The sequence below is a fragment of the Copidosoma floridanum genome, unplaced genomic scaffold (assembly GCF_036245765.1).
Source record: "Copidosoma floridanum isolate Cflo_tuat_1 unplaced genomic scaffold, Cflo_Japanese_pri ptg000028l, whole genome shotgun sequence".
Taxonomy (NCBI): Eukaryota; Metazoa; Arthropoda; class Insecta; order Hymenoptera; family Encyrtidae; genus Copidosoma; species Copidosoma floridanum.
The window spans coordinates 4,430,812-4,447,905 of NW_028321905.1; the positions used below are offsets into that span (position 1 = coordinate 4,430,812).

The 17,094-nt window shown below is 31.2% G+C and overlaps 1 protein-coding gene across 2 annotated transcripts in view; it reads right to left on the minus strand.

Annotated features, from left to right (window-relative positions):
- LOC106637917 (kinesin-like protein 64D) overlaps positions 1–17,094 on the minus strand; it is a 461,671-nt gene that overhangs the window by 211,873 nt on the left and 232,704 nt on the right. For both annotated transcript variants that reach the window (XM_014350896.2, XM_089595799.1), the window contains exon 4: positions 5,312–5,509. In XM_014350896.2, coding sequence (XP_014206382.2) covers positions 5,312–5,509 — 198 coding nt within the window. The remainder of the gene's footprint in view (positions 1–5,311; positions 5,510–17,094) is intronic.

Sequence of the window (17,094 nt, forward strand, 5' to 3'; positions counted from 1 at the left end):
GCTGTTATGTCGGTCAAATATTGAGAACTCTAAAATCAAGAATGGCAGAACACAAATGAGACATGTAAAATAAAAAAGGATAAATCTTTACTATTACAACATAGCATTGAATTAGTACATAACTTAAATTTTGATAAGATAAGAATTTTAGACGTAGAACAAAATTGCGGAAAACACCATTTTTCTAAAATGTTAAATATATATAACTTCAATAACTATATTAATAGACAACAGGATATAGAGAAACTGAGAAATTTTAATAAACCTTTTGTTAAATCAATAAGGACAGAGGACTAACTTGATCAACATGATTTGATTAGCCTTTCATGATATTAGGAACACATATTGTACAGTTTATACGCTTTTCACAAGTAACTGCTTGCAATTCTAACTTGATTGCATTGCGTTCGTGTACTTATGTCATTTGTGTATGTGGAAAGGATAAAAGAAGCTAAACATTTAACTTTGACTAAATTAGGATTTCACATCTCGTTCGTAAGAGTCAGAGGTATGTTATATATTTGACTTAACGTTTATTGTATATTATTAAATTTTTATTGTAAAAAAATGTTTTTTATTACTCATAACTTTTTGTACTTATAAGGGCCAGGACGTTGTCCAAACGTTGTGTTTTTTTTTTTTTACCAATTATCATTGTTCTGTAATCGCTTAAAAGAAACTTTTTTTAACAAAAAACATAATAGAATAAGAATACATCCTGTCATGTATTATTATTCAATTAAAAAATTATGACAAATAGAGTAACTTTAGAGTAAATGTAAGAAGTCATGTCTTCATGTATGTATTAAAAATTTTAGTCGAAATACATTTTTTTTTAAGTGAAACTTTCTATGTTGGGCCGTGAACAGCCACGTAAGAGGAAATGCATTTCGAAAAGCCGTAGCCTCCCACCTTACGGCCCCAGCCATCTCCTTTATCTTCTCTCTTATACACTTCCTTCCACTCTATCTCTCTCTTTCGCAGCGCGCGTCACTCTACTGTCTACCGTTTCGTTTCTCTTCCTTTCGCATATACGCCGCTTGCCCCCTTCCCCTCACGCTGGTACGATACCTACGTATGTATACATATATTATAGGTATGTTAGTATATATGTTTCTACGCTACGACTAAACACTTAACCGATGCGCTTGCTCAAACTGAGGTATATGGTATAGGTATGGAGAAAAAAGGAAAGAAGAAAAAAACAACAGCTATATCTACACTAGAGGCAAATAATGCGTATGCATTTCGTATACACATATATTCGTGTTGCACGTCTCGGTCACTACATACATGTTAACACGTATACATGTATGTAAAAAACGTGTATAAAGGATTAAATATGTAGAATACGACAATCTTACCTTTCGAAACAAGAAAATATCCAAATGTTTATTGTTTTTCTTAATCTCAATCAGATGGAGTGGATTATTTTACTTTTATGATAGCCAAAATTTTAAAAATTTGTCGGATACAATGATTTCAACAAGAATTGATTATACACAAATGATATTATAATAAATGCACAAAAAAAAATTTTAAATAAAAGGAATTTTTGTCTCACGTAACTAGAGAAAAGTACCTTTTTTGGGGGCACTGCGGTGAAAATTTTTGTTTCGTTCTTCATTACATGACGAACAATTCGTACATATATTAATACATATATCATAGCAAACATGGAAGTACTAATATATATATATATATATATATATATATATATATATATATATATATATATACATATTTCTCTTATTCCTGTAACTTGTTAAAGCAAGATATAATTAGCCTTACGAAAATACTGGTTTTCTTAAGTATAAATAAACAAAAATTACTTTACTTTCAGACTTATTGATAGTTATAGCAAACGATGCAACTGTTAAGAATTGCTTATAATATAAAATGAAAGGTAGTAAAGGGGTTTAATTAGTGTTAACAGTTCTTAAAGTTTTTCTTAAGGTAAAAACTTTGTGTCCATTTTTTCTTCAGTTAATATTCCTTTTTCTACGTTGTATTTCTATAATTTTATAATTCATCATCAAGTATTATTACAGAAACCATCTGGTATACTTAAATATTTAATTACCATTAGTGTTGTACTTATTTTTAAACTGAGTTCATGAAGTGGAATACCTTCACGGATACTACTCAACATATCTGTTGGAAAATTGATACAAATATTATTGTCTGACTCATCAACCCTTCTATACGTTTCGTTATCTTTACTGAAACAGGTTTCAGTTTCTGCAGTTAATTTTTAAAGAATTCTTTTATTGAAGAAACTAGTTTATTGATTACGTGATGTAAAAATAATACTTTTAACCAAACAACTATTCAAATTCCTACGCATTTTAGAACGTTCATTAATTAATACAAATTATTTATAATAAGAGCAAATATTGATTTGTAACTTTATTATTTGAAATATCTATAAAATAATAATTTAAAAATTTTTTATACAACAATATTTTTATGACTGTATTTTATAAATGGAAGAATTTGAAAGAAATGTCCTCCTGAAATAATTAATTTATTTTCAAAATACGTTTCCGAATTACATATTTTTTTTTGTTAACTATTTCTAAGGCTTTTTTCAAAATTATTTAGGCTCTATTCTGAATAGTAAGATCATTTTTTCGTTATTTTTTTATCGTTTTTGAATTTTAAGAGCAGGCTTTCCGTACTGAGTCAGTTGAACGGAAGTCTAAAAGTTGTATGACTTGTCATACCTTTTAGAAGCAATACTGATGCTATGCCAGTCCAAGCTATTGACAATTTTTTTTACCTTGAAAAATGAAATATTAACTGAATGTTTCATAAAAATAAGTTTTTCTCGAATCTCCAGACCCATCAATAAGAAAATTTTTTTTTTTCGCAATTTGTATGAAACATTTTTTCTAACCATTACTTAAATTTATATACAATGAGTCAAACATTTTTCACCAAAAGATATTTTTCTATCCATAAGATTTGGCGTATTTTTATTTCGTTTTAGTATAGGTAGATTAACACCTTTACATGATTTATTATCTAATTTTAAAATGAAGTTAATTTATTCTAGACTATCTTTATTATCAATGAAGTCTTCTGAAGTAGTTATTTATATTTACGTATTTTATTACCGTGACTATTTTCTCAAATTGAAAATCATATAAAAAATTGTCTCAATTGACTAGGAAACCTAAAAAAATTGCTTTTTCGAAAGTATTAATAATTTGAGTCACGATCGATTAAACTTATTATTGCAGTTGCAGTATCTTTAAATGTCTGGTATTTAATTTTTTGTATATTTTAATGTCTTTAAAGGATATTGTACCATTTATTTAATTTAGAATGAATTGACATTTATAATTTTTTTGAGATATTTTGTTGAATCTATCCATTGCAATTTTTTTTTTCCATTATCTTTTTCTCCCAAAATTTTTAACTTGTTATTGTTTTATTTTGAAAAGTAATAATGTTTGTTTAATTAAATACAAGCTTTGAGTTGCATTTGATAATTTTTATCTATTTTCAAAATTATTTTTATCGGATATAAGTTTTTATTTGTTTTGAAGGGTGACAGCTAAATTTACGTATTTTACGTGTTTAGCATCAATACAACTACTTATTTCGTTAAATATTTCTGTTTCTTTGTAATTTAATTTTTAAATTGCAACTTATAATCTGTCACAACTTTAATGATTGTAGTCATAATGGTAGTTTTCGTCGGATAAGTGACATCATTTCTGGGACGCTTATGTGGCAAATCCTACTTTTCCTATGGAAGGCACACCAGCCTCTCAAAGACACCTGAAGTAGGAAAATGTATTTTTTTTACTTTGGACGTTTTTTTAAAATTTGAATAATTAGTGTGCCCTCAGTAGAAAAAATAGGGTTTGCACCTGGTGCGCCTCCAACCAGAACAAGGTTCACTAGGTACAAAAACTACCATTTTGTGTCTCGAACGCAGTGCTTAAATCTTTACGGCACAGTTTTTGCCTACGGGTAGAAAAAGACATTCTGGCCCTGCCAGACCCAAAGTTCGTTTTCACCCTAGGGTGAAAGGTAATTGGCGGGTGGAAAGTGTACCCACGGTCGCAAAGTTATACTTTTTCTCCTTGATACAAAAAATTTTGTTCTCACCTGTGGCAGAAACATACAACAACCACACCCTTCAGACGCGCAAATTGTGCTTTCTGCCATAGGTAATAAATATACTATTGTGATTTGTATTTATGCACAATATTCAATGTTAATATAACATGTACATTTCATCATCAAAAAACCATTTAATAATCTACTAAAATTTTATCTTTGATCTCAGTTTCGTAAATATATTTATCAGATATGATATTCGTTCTTTTACATTGTGGGAAACCGTTTGTTTGTAATAAAGTTCAAAATTTCTCACGTTTGTAAGAGGTCTTGAAAAATTTTTCGTACACTTCTGATTAGAATAAATTAAACGAGAATAGTGTTCTGAATAAGGACCGTGAAGCATGTGTTTAATGACTAATTTTATAAGTTCCGCATTATCCGGAGACGTACGATGCTGAAACAATATCAGTCCTTCAACAATTTGACATTACAATAAATAAAACATTTAAATACTATGTGTGAATGGAAATCAATGACTCAATTTCTTTTCTTGCGTGTTAACAATAGATAATTTTTTATCTTTACTTTATAACTTTGATGATTAAAAATTAGGTTTACTTTATTTCTATAACATTTTATGATTGGGTGTGGGTATAAAAGATATTAGCTCTATTTCTAGATTCCCTCTTGGTTGCTTGAGAAAGGAATTCAGCTCTATTCAGTCAACTTTGGCCATCTTCGGAAACATCAAGATAAGTGGAGGTCGTATTCTAGGAGGTCGTAGGGGGCTTTAGCTCTCCTTTTCTGTCTCTCTCTTTCTCTGTCTCACTCAAAGTAAATTCATGCAAATTATAAAGTATTAATAATTTTGACTGGAATTATAATTCTTATATGTTCAGAGATACGAATATTAATAATACCTCAAAAATATTTCTGATATGCCACGCTTTACTAACACAGTAGATTCTTTATAGAATACCTTTTAAGGTCGTAGCAAACAAAGAAAGTATCCTAAATTATTTCAATTTAAACTCCTTAAAGAACAGACTTACGATCACAACCAAATACTGAATTACAAAGACTGAACCACTATTAAAAATAATTTCATTCCAAGTTTTTGTTGTAAATGAAACACTAGATACTTAGTGAGTTTAATGAGAGTAAACAAAATTTGTGATTTTTATAAAAATAATAAATTCCTAAAACTATAACATTTTATTTTTTATTCACAAACCATTAAAGTTTTTGAATTTCCTCCAAGAGAATCTTGCAAGAGTCTAGTCAGCTTTGAATTTCTGTACGGTATGTGCAAACTTTGTCCATCAACAAGGGCTGATATAACATTTCCAAGTGTCGACAGCGAAAGATTTATTTTTGTTGCTTCTCGTAATCGAATACCAGTAGTTTTGGATTTAGCCTGACGTTCAGAACCCTGCAAAAGTAAAGAAAATTAACCACCCTTAATTAACAAAGTCATTAAAATAATTAAATAGAAGAAAACGATAATTTTATCATGCACAGTGGTAAGATGTTTCAAAGTTAAAAAAAATATTCTTATACTAGGTAACATTCATGATCATAATAACATTTAACGATATGTCAACTAGTGTGAGTTTATAATGCAAACATACCAATGAAATTCTACAAACACTGTTAATGTACACTAGCTAAGGTTCTGCTAGGATAAGATGTAGAAATTAAGTTTAGTTTGATTACTTATCAACGTTATAATAGTTAGTCAGACCAATAACAGAAATGTCTAGATCTTATTAGTCTTTAACGTTCGTTTTTTCATGCGAAACTCATTGGTAAAACAGTTGTGTGAGTAGTTGTAGACTTTTTCTTCATTGATTTGGATCAAAATACCTATACGATAATTTCTAAACTTTGGGAATATGTTGATGCAAATCTTAGATCATTACCAATATGATGCTAAGTTAAAAGTCAATAGTATTTAACCAACGGTAAAAATTTAATGAAATTGCCTTTAGTTTTCCAAGTTTACATCATTCTTACACAGTCATTGGCTCTAAAATTTTTGAATGAAACAAATACCCCGTTTGCAATTTGAGTGAAGTTGCCTCAAACTTAGCTATCAAAATCAAGAAATTGTTAAACGCAACCATACAGTTTGTTCCAAATAACATAAACCAACAGGAATGCCAGGGTACGCAAAAAGCGTAATAATAAATTCATTTTAAATACTTTAATAATTGTAAAATCAATTTTTGCTATGAAAACCAATACTTACAAAAATAAGTGTAAAACTTTATCTTCACAAAACTAGTGAGGCGTGCTTAGTGTGGCACGCATCTTATGTTTGTAATGAGAACACTATATGCAGATAAACTCAAAAAAACTTTTGGTCATTTTTCAAAATCTTTTTATGCATTTAGTGGTAGTTTGAGCCCAGTTTCTTAAAAAATTCAAGAATGAGGCTCATTAGACCTGTTTAAAAGGCTTCAGAGCTCAGGGCTCAGCTTGTTGAGTTAAGAAGTTAACACTAAAATTCATTACTTACTTTTTGGTTTGCCCGAGTATTTTTAATAATACGATTAATCAGAGTTTGTATTATGTATGGGGTCTTTAATATGAAAAAATAAAGATTATTCGGGTACTTTCATATTTTAAACTTTATTCAGAAAATATGATTAATTTTGAAGATTATAATAAACGAAACCTAGACAACAAAAATAAATTACGTAATAAAAGTTAGAATTGTAAATTGAAAGATTGAAATTTATGAATTATAATCGCATGTCTTATATGAAAAATCCTAATTAATAATTTGTAGTGGCTCTCTATCTTCAGTCTTTGGTTTGAAACTTTTTATGTCTACAATTATCTTTTCAATTTTTTTTTATTTCTGGAAACTGAACTTGATGACTCTTAATAAATATTTGTAAATTTTCAACTCGTACTTGTACTTTGTTTTTGGACTCGACAGCTTCTTCATTTTTTAAGTTAATCAATAATAATTTCTCATGTGCCTTTTTTTTGAATTGCAAGTTTCAACTCAGAAAGTTGCTTTTGAAAATTAATTTTTTGTAATTTAAGTTTCTTGATATTTTGTTCATACCCTTTTTTGATTGCAATATTTGATTCTTTGATTTTCTTCCAGCTGGCTTTCTCCCGTTCTTCTTGTGCTTTTTGTTTTTCTTTTAAGTCATGGTAAGCTCTCCATTCTGGACTTGTTGCCGTCGCTGGTAACTTTTCTTTCTTTCTTTTTGTACTTTTTTGATCCATCTTCACTTTCTTCGGATAAGTAAGGTACTGAGTAATTCCGTTGCTTGTAAAAGCTTGTTCTGGAGATAAGTCTGGAAAATTAAATTCATTAAAAATATTAATAAAAGCCCAGAGAAATCAATGATTAGCTATAATTTTGTATATACAGTGGACACACTAGGTGCAACACTTTTTTCCACCGTTTTTTGAGAAACAACTTTATTCTGAGGGTTCTCTAACTTCCCAACATCTGTAACAATATTAAAATCAGTTATATAACGTAAAATCATGATCAACAATTGTAGTACCACAAACTAATGGAAGAAAACCTTGGATATCGGAAGGTATCTTTTAAAATTTACTAGGCTCAGGGAAGGCTTCTTTACATTGTGTATTATCGTTATTATTATAACACTTATCCGCTAAACTTAAATCAATAGAACTATCATAATCAGTCTTCTGAGATTCACTTGACTTAGCATCCTGTTAGAATAATTAATAAAAAAAATCATATTATAATGACTGAACATGAGGTATATTTAATAATATACTTGAAATTAATACATATTTTTATAAAACAGTGATTACAGTATCAATAGGTATGTAAGAAAAGTATGATATAGTATAACTACACTAATTTTTGTAATAATGTAAACGTTACTTGTAAAATAATAGCTTTTTATAATAAATATTATAAGAAAGTACCGCTTTACAGCTCCAAATATGCAAGTAGTCAGGAGTAGTTTCGTTTATTAGCGATTCCATTGATGATAAGTTCTGAGCCTCATTATCAATTTGCAATAAGTCTTGAACATTGTGTAACTTCTCCGGTAACTCAGAAGGCGTGACAGTCAAAGTTTGTGCGTTTTCTTTAATGGCTTAAACTACAGTAACATCTGCTATCATCTCATCGAGTACCTCTTGAGAAACAAAAATAGCTTCAGTTACCATATTTTCTTTAACTGTAGACTCAATAACATCAACTGAATAGTTGTTCTCAGATACATACTCAGTATTAACACTTAAATTAAAATAATTATTTAGTGATGCATTTGCTGGCTCACTATCTAATAAATTTCTCTTTACATTGTTGCTACAAGCGCGCCAAAAAAGAAATAACTGTTTAAATTCAATAGAACCTTTCCACTCTTTACCCTCATTTTCTTTGAACAAAATTAAAATCCCAGGTTTAATCATAAATTCAATGATTTGAATTTTGTCTTGCCATTGAATATTTGAAATTGTTGATACTAATTCTCTCTTCAATATTTTGTTGTTGTCACTTTTAATAGCATTATCAAATTGTATTAACTTAGAGAAATCAATACTATCCTTGTTAAAAGGATGCAAACCACATTTTTCAAAAAATTGGAAAACAATTGGAAAAAATTGTTTTGTTGGATGTTCTCCATCATTTTTTTCTCTCCCCTTTCTCACTCTTTTTTTATAGGTACTTTTGAGTGCATGAAAAAGCCCCACATCTATGGGCTGGTGAATGTGTGTGGCATTTACTACAAGTCCAATTAACTCTATCTGTTCATCACAGCAAAATTACTCAATGCTTTGGTCAGATGTGAACTGTGACCATCCACATAAACAATTACTGGAAAAGGTATGCTATGTTTTACACACCATGGATGGAATTGATTTGCCATATGAGAAAAAAAATATCACTTGTCATTCAGCCAGTTTCAGAATTTCTAGTTATGAAACTGTTTGGGCAATTATCAGAAATATTTTTAGGTATCTTCTCATAATTATGCAGTACCATTGGGGGAAGCAACTGGCCTGCTGCATTCTCTCCAATCAGTACTGTATAACATTTTTTATCGCTTTTGCACACATTGTACACACTTTTACTTCTCTTTTGGATTAATACTTCATCATTCTTGGAGCAAACATAAAAGCAGACTTATCGAGATTAAACACTTTGTTTAATTCAATTGTTGTCAATTTTTTATCGTCAAGATATCCACCAACTTCAGTATACCAATCTTTAAATGATTTGTTTAAAATATTTGACCTTGCCTTCGTCAGATTTTGAAAAATTCTTTCAAAGAGTTCTGGATTTCTTACCAGAAAATTAGCGTACTAATGCTTAAATGGTCTACCATCAGTGGAAGGCATCTATTTGCCAGTCTGCTGTACTATGTGCTGTATCGTATCAAGAAGATGCTATTTCTCAATTGGAAATCCACACCTGCCCATTGTAACTATCCATTGGACGATTTCTTTTTCTTTCTTCTTACTAAAAAAACTATTAGACCCCTTTTTTGTATAAATATCAGAAACACCCTTTACTCTTGAACGCAAGGTGCTGTAAGGAACTGTGTATTTTTTACTAGCTGTCAATACAGGGCAACTCTTTTTGACAGCATCAAAAGCATTTTGTACATCTATTTTGGAATAACTTGGTTTTAATTGAGGAGATACTTTGGCTTGTAAAATAATAAAAAACTTGTGACATCATGTACATACATAAAAAATTGATTTGTGATGGAAAAGTTTGGTTAGGTCAACGTTAAGTCCTGTTTTAATTGGTCTGGCATTTGTAATGTTATAAATTTATATGATTACATTACACCATAATATTCTACATTCAAGCTGTAACTTCAAATAACAAAAAATGCTAAATTAACAAGTTTTTTCATGACATCAATCGATTATATTTGTTTTTAATGAAGTCTCGAAAATTATTTATAACTAGCGGCTCCCCCCCTCCGTCGCGGCTTCGCCTGAGACTCACTAAATGGAACACCGTAGCGTGTTGACATGTAATGTGAAACGTTTTCAGTTAAAAATTTTACATATAGCTTCACACTTCTCAAAACAAAAATCTTCTTATTAAAAACATATTAATTCAGAATGCATACAATTTATTTGGTCAAGTAAAAAGCTGTAAAAAGTGAAAAAAAAATAATTATGCTGAAAAGTAGCGTGCATGCCTTGTATCATAAAATAATCGTTGGCCTTACAAGGCTATTGATTTGCAGTTTCTCCCATATAATCTAGGAACAAGGCTATTTTTTAAAGCTGTAAAGATTCAAAGCTCACAAAAAATATATCATTAAAAAAATTTTTTCTCTTATCTCACAACTTTATTAACAGAGCAATACAGTCCTGGAGCTTACTCTCTACGTTATTTACCGCAACAAAAATACAAATACATATTCTACCTATATAGAAATCTGGAAGATTCAAGAGATTACCATGAGGGTTACAGTGAAAAGCAAATCTCTCACTTAATAAATTCTTTCGTCATTTTCTTGACCTCTAAAATTGTATTCATAAGATGCATTTAAAGTTTTCCTTTTAATTCGACTTCTTGTAACTTTTGGCATGCATGAGACTCTTGTGAGCCCTAAAGACTATTTTTTTCAACCATATTAGGTTGTAATATACTTGTCGGCAAGGTAGTTCGACGTCCAATGAACCTGAATAAAACCGATGAGCTTCTTAAATAAGGACTTTCTTGACTGAAGTTTCCAGCAAACGTGACTGCCTGGATACATAAGCGTGATCTTCTCGGATCTGTTATTGTAGTACCACACTGATCGGAAAGAAAACTACAACGTTTGAAGCTTTGGAGCTAGTTGGAGAGATCTTTCCCAATGTCTCCTGGTATAACGTCGAAGACGGTATCTACAGCACCTTTTTTTTTGCAGACTCAGTTGTTTTGATGATCTAAGGTGGAAAGATTGGTTCGTGATGCTTGCCCGTTGGAAACTGTCCTGTTGGATCACGTTTATTATTTTTTTCTTCATAGTTATTAGGTTCTCCCAGAGCAGACCTTGGAGAGGATCGGTAATTCCTGGTTGAATGCTTGAAGTCGAGAGGTTAAAATAGGGTCATCGGTCACCAGGGTTCCCAGCCTTGCGACGAACAATTCTCCTCGTGACGTCTGCCAGTGAATGACTGACTTGGTTTAATAGTGGCCGGCCATACACAGTCTTTTAATTGACAAATCGTCTCCGGAATTGTAGTAAAAATGAATTTGTTGGCAAGGTAATTTAAACTAAGGTGGTCCTGAAAAGGACCGATGATATTGATGGTTAAGTATGGAACGTACTTATAATGGCCCTCAAAAGGGCTGGTGGTAAAACTTACAGATATTCCTTATTATTATTCTTGATGATGAAGAGCCAGCTGCGGGTAGCTTGACACTTATCCTTTGAGTCTCTGTGTACGGAGACCGTACAGGAAGGGAGGTACGCTGCTGACCAAAGAATATCTCGTCTTTAGATGGTTCCCCATATAACCAACAGTTCATCGGAAGTCAGGAAAGTGGGCCTGGAAAATACCTTCTCTGTAGATATGCCATTGGAACGACTATTAAGAAAAAAGCCAATGTGGCTGCCCGTACTCGGCAGGGCTGTCTTCCCTGGCATTTGAAGTAGAAAATTCTCTGACGGCTTCAGGTCAGATGGTTGAATGGCTACAAAGCTCTTAAGTGCTGGAGCAAGTTGTGCTCTGGCTAGAAACGTTTCCTGGTATTCTACCGGTGACGTTGACGTTCCGTACGCCTGATTTCTGTGGCACTCGTTTATTTTGGGGATCAAGGGTAAAAACAGATTTATTTCGCTTGTCCATTAAAGAAGAGTGTCATCGGTAACCGGGATGCCCGAATGCACGACGGACTCCTCGGTTCTTGGTGTAATGGGTTCCTGTCTACTCGATGGGGCATCTTTCAACAACTCTTTACTATATTTGATTGCGGGTGGCTTCAATTTTACCTTGACACCACCTAGCGGATTTCACTGAACTAAGGCACAAAGCTATATTATTTTAGCAAAACTTTGAGCTTGTTGATCTCTATTGTTATTAACTTTTTCAAGAAAAAAACTATGTGAAAACGATCTCAGAAATATCAAGAATCAGCATGCAAAATTTCAGCAAAATCGGTTCAGTAGTTTTCGCAGTTAGCAATTACAACGATTTTAGCGACTTTGCTTTATATATTAGTAAGATAAACGAATTATCTTAAGAAATTTAAATTTTTATACAAGACTGACTGCTCGATTTCATAGCTTCACTTCTCAGTACATTCTCCTAGATTAATGAGGAAAAACAGTCCAGTAATAAAGCTGTCATGTATGAGGTTTCAGTCTTATCATCAAAAAATAAAAGATAGCTTGCCAACTTTATTAAACAGAATTAATGTACTTAAAACATTAAGTGTCAGACATTAACTGCATATGATGCCTTTATTATTTTTAGTTAAAAAGAGTTTAAACATTCATTAAGAATTCCAAGTCCAAGACGATTCAAGTAATCATTTTTTTTTGTTACAATGAAACCAAATTTTTACTGACTTATATAAGTATAAACAACATAGTATATAAAATAGGCTCTACTATAGTCATTGACATAAATAAAAATTTCACGGAGCACAGAAAAATGAGAGATTTACACACATACACACACACACACACACACACATCGTTAATGACATGATTTTTTTAAATGTAATTTCATTAACTGTCATTGGTTTCTATGATCATTTTTTTGCTTGAAGTATATGAGTTAGAAATAAGCCAAAAATTATTAGTTATAATGCCTTTGCATTGAAAACTTCAACATTTTCATTTGTTAAGCAATCTGTGGAATATGTAGCAAAAAGACATTTCTAGTCAATGACTTATGTATAATTGTAGTTTATAAATTCTTGTTTCAGTTTATATGTATACATAAACTGTAAATAAGTTTAATAAAAACTTTTTAATAACTCAACTAACTCTTTAAATCTTTACGAGCACATTTTCACTCTTCAAGAGTTGTGTCCAATTACTTACATACAACAAGAATTTCAGTCAAGATCAAGTAAACAATGAATCGTTGTGATAAAACAATTCCTCGTAAAATTTTTACTCATTGCTTACGTAGTGTTATAAGTGATCGAATATTTACTTATAATAAATGACAATTTACTAATGAATGTGGACTGAAAATTTTCATGAGCAACAAATAAAATTTACTTATACAAATTTGTATAACATTAATAATATATTCCATAATAAAGTAGGTAAGCTCTTTTAATATGAGACTATAATATTTACTTGTTTTTCTAAAATGCCAGAATTTTTTAATTAATTTCATTTCTATTGATACTGTATACGTTAACGACATTACTATAATATTGTATGTGTTTATTTTTGTCACACCTTCACCACAACCCTGTACACATTTATATTATACCTATTAGGTAACTCAACGTACGCGATCGACTCGTCACAATAAATTAGAGTGACGGCTCGGATGTATGAGAGGACTTTCGGTAAAGCAACGTGCTGAGCAGCTCGATTCGCAGTAAGACTCGTCACATCGGATGGTAGTGAGAGCACAGCAAACTAAGCGAGCGCCACGCCAACGAGTGGAAGTACAGGCACGCTCTCTCTGACAGTTCACCCGTCACAAGCAGCCGTTGGAATTTGCTCTCTGCATATTTAGTTAGCTTGGATATCGATGCACCAAATTTTTAACGCGTATTCTACTATGATAACCCTATTACATTGTCAAAAATAGCAATGAATGAAGTGCTAAATAATATAATGCTTACTATGGTAGAGAAGACGGCTGATAACATTTCCTTATCATGCATTTATGTTGTTCAACCTTTATCAAAACTTCATGAAATCTCGAACAAATGGATAAAACTCACGCAATCGAGTCAAGTGTATTATTTTAAGGAGTTACTGTTGTCTACTTCCAGGACGAAAAAAAAATACGTGAAGTTTTTTTTTAACTTGCTAGTTACCCTTTTAGAATTTTCGATAAATGCAGTTTCATGAGACAGTCAGTAAAATCTAAACTATATGAGCTTTTTACTCCTACCCCACAGTACAAACTATTGCAACTGATATATTGAAAACTTGATTATCATGATCTAAAAGTCATAAATTGTTTTTCCATGATTACAGACGTTTTCTTCGTATTGCTTTTCACAAGAGGTGCATAATTTCAAAATAATACTCTTTATACGGCCATATGGTGAAGCTCATGATGTATTACCAAACCATAGTTTACGAGAATAGTGAGTCAAACTTTAATATTAGATCGAATTTTTTTTTGGTCTTGCCTTACCTGAGTTTTTCCATTGAGACGATTGGCTGTTGATTTCGATATTATAACCTTATACCCATAATTTTTCATCAGTTAGGATTTTTTTGAGAAAATCCAGATCACCGTTGATTTCTGTCAACAGCTTAGGAGTAATGCTTATGCGATAGTTCTTTTGATTAAAATTAAGCAGTTTTGGAAAAAACTTCGTTGACACACGTATTACGCCCATAAAATTCAAACAAATTTCATGGCACGAGCCAACCGACATGCCAATATCGTCATGACTTTCTCTGATAGTAATTCAACGGTTTTCTAAAACAATTTTCTTTACTACTTGAAAGTTTTCATCTGTTGTTGACGTGCCTGAGCGTCTAGAGCAACGCTCGTTATTGGCCTCTTCCTAGCCATCTTGGAAGAGTTTCTACCACTTGTTAAAATTTTTTTCACTTAAAACAGTTTTACTGTATGCCACCGACAAGATTTCAAGTGTTTTAGAGTACTTAATTTTATTTTTTACACAAAATTTAATGCAAGTTCTTTAAGCTATCGGGCCTCGGGCAGGGATCGCCGGCCTTACTGGTGACGAGTGGTCCCTGAATCTTGGGGCTTCTCCAGGGATGCTAATTAGCCTGGATCTGATGCTTTGGCAGAGAGTGCCGGCTTAACTGGCGAGGAGTAGACGTCCTGGAATATGGAGTCCTCTCCAGGAAAAGGCTACACAGTGACAAGTGGACCCAATGCACCATTGGTGCAGAGTGTCAGCTTAACTGGCAAGGTGTTCCACTGTAGATACTCACACTGTGCCCATGGATTCAAGTATGATATCGGTAAAAGGGTTGGCAATAGGTGTGGCAATACACCCCACACATAGGTGGTGAGTAGGTGGCCCTGGCGACTAGGCTAATAGGCTGTCGTGCTAAGCTGGTAGGAAAAAAAAGTAAGTTTTTTTTGTTAACATTTTTTTAAGTAACAAAATTCTTAATCAATTCTAGATGATGCAAAAAGATAGACTAAGTAAGCATATTGTTACAGGTTTGCAGGCGAATATTACACACACACAATTGCAATTTAACATGTAAATAGTGACTATTTTGGATGTACTTTACATTTATCTTGAAAAACATTAAAAAATTGCTAAAATAATAGTTTATTGAGTTTAAAGCTATATTATATCAATAAAAAAAATTCTGGAAAAATTATAAAATATTTTCTTTTTGTTTCACAAAAAAAAATAAATTTTTTTTTCGGGGGACACAATTCCCAAAAGAACCTGCTGAAATCGCGTTTAAAAGTTTTGACATGTATTTGTTAGGTTATGGTAACTTTTCAAGAAATTCTATTTAAAAAGTTTTTGTTTTTTAATAATGCTCATAAATTTTAAGAAAGTATTTTAATAATTGTAACATGAAAAAAGTAATTAAATTGTGGAAAGGGCTGTTCTTACACTAGAGGCACTGACTTTGGATTTTTTTTATAAAAGATATTAAGTATTTGTCATCAAGAAAAAAATATTGTCAGAATGTAGATTACCACGCATTGTTTAATATTGACATTAGTTTTGTAATGGGATACGAAAATCGTTCGAAAATCAATGAGAAACATTAAAAATAATGGTTTTTAATATTTAGATTATGTTGCACGAATAAAAAAAATTTTAAAAAAATACACTTAAGATGTATTTTTCTTTATTTTATAAGACGTAGAAAGAAAATTTACGCAACTCTTGAAAAAAAGTAGTCAAAACAGCATTTAAAAGTCTTTTTCAAGAATAGTCCTTGTTTTGGCGACTTTTTAAAACTCCAATACATACTTTTGTGGCAAACAATAAGGAAAAAAGATGAGGGGGTTTCACAATTAAAACTAAGGATATAGTTTATACTACAAACTGCTTCATGCAGTTTTCAATACTTACATGTGTGCATAGTTAATTTGTACTTATAGTTCCAAAGAACATCGAATAGTTATCGTGTATAATTTATGAAAAATACAGCAACGTCAAATTAAATATACTATTTAATGGAATGGACTTAATGTCTCAAAAAGATTTTATGCTTTTCTTTTAAAGCTAATACTTATGTTTGTATTAATCGAGTCACTCGCTTCTAAATATAATTTTCATACAAAACATCGTGTGTCTTATGCAATTTCAAACGGTCAACAATGTAATGCAACTAATTTGTAAGTTATTTGACTAGTTTAAATTATTATGAATTTTTATAAAACAAGCTAGTCTAAACATTCTAAATAATCATAATTCAACTATTATTAAAGTTTTAAGATTGCTTCTCATTTTTTATTACAAGCGAAAGCCGTAGATAGTTATATAAAAGTCACGAGCACATTTGACTGGTCGTTTTTTAATGTGCTGTTACTGTAAACCTAATAACATTAATGGATGATCATTAAGAATGTAGGTGGTGGAATTGAAAATTATCTTATGGTTTCTTATCGTTATTGATTTTTAACACATATTTATAATTAGTAATAGCTACTCTTTTGATATGCTACTATAGTGTTGTTCTTAACATAGTGGACACATGACCCAGTGATATTATCGGCGATTAATCAGAAAAAGAACACGAATTTGGTATAAAGAAATAAGTATAAAAAAAAGTTAATGCAAGTAAATAGTTAAACTAGATTTTACACTTGTTATGTTAAAAAATTCTGGTTAATATTTCGCCGTGTTGATACGATCTAGGACCTATTAAACTGGTTATAAAAATCAAAGTT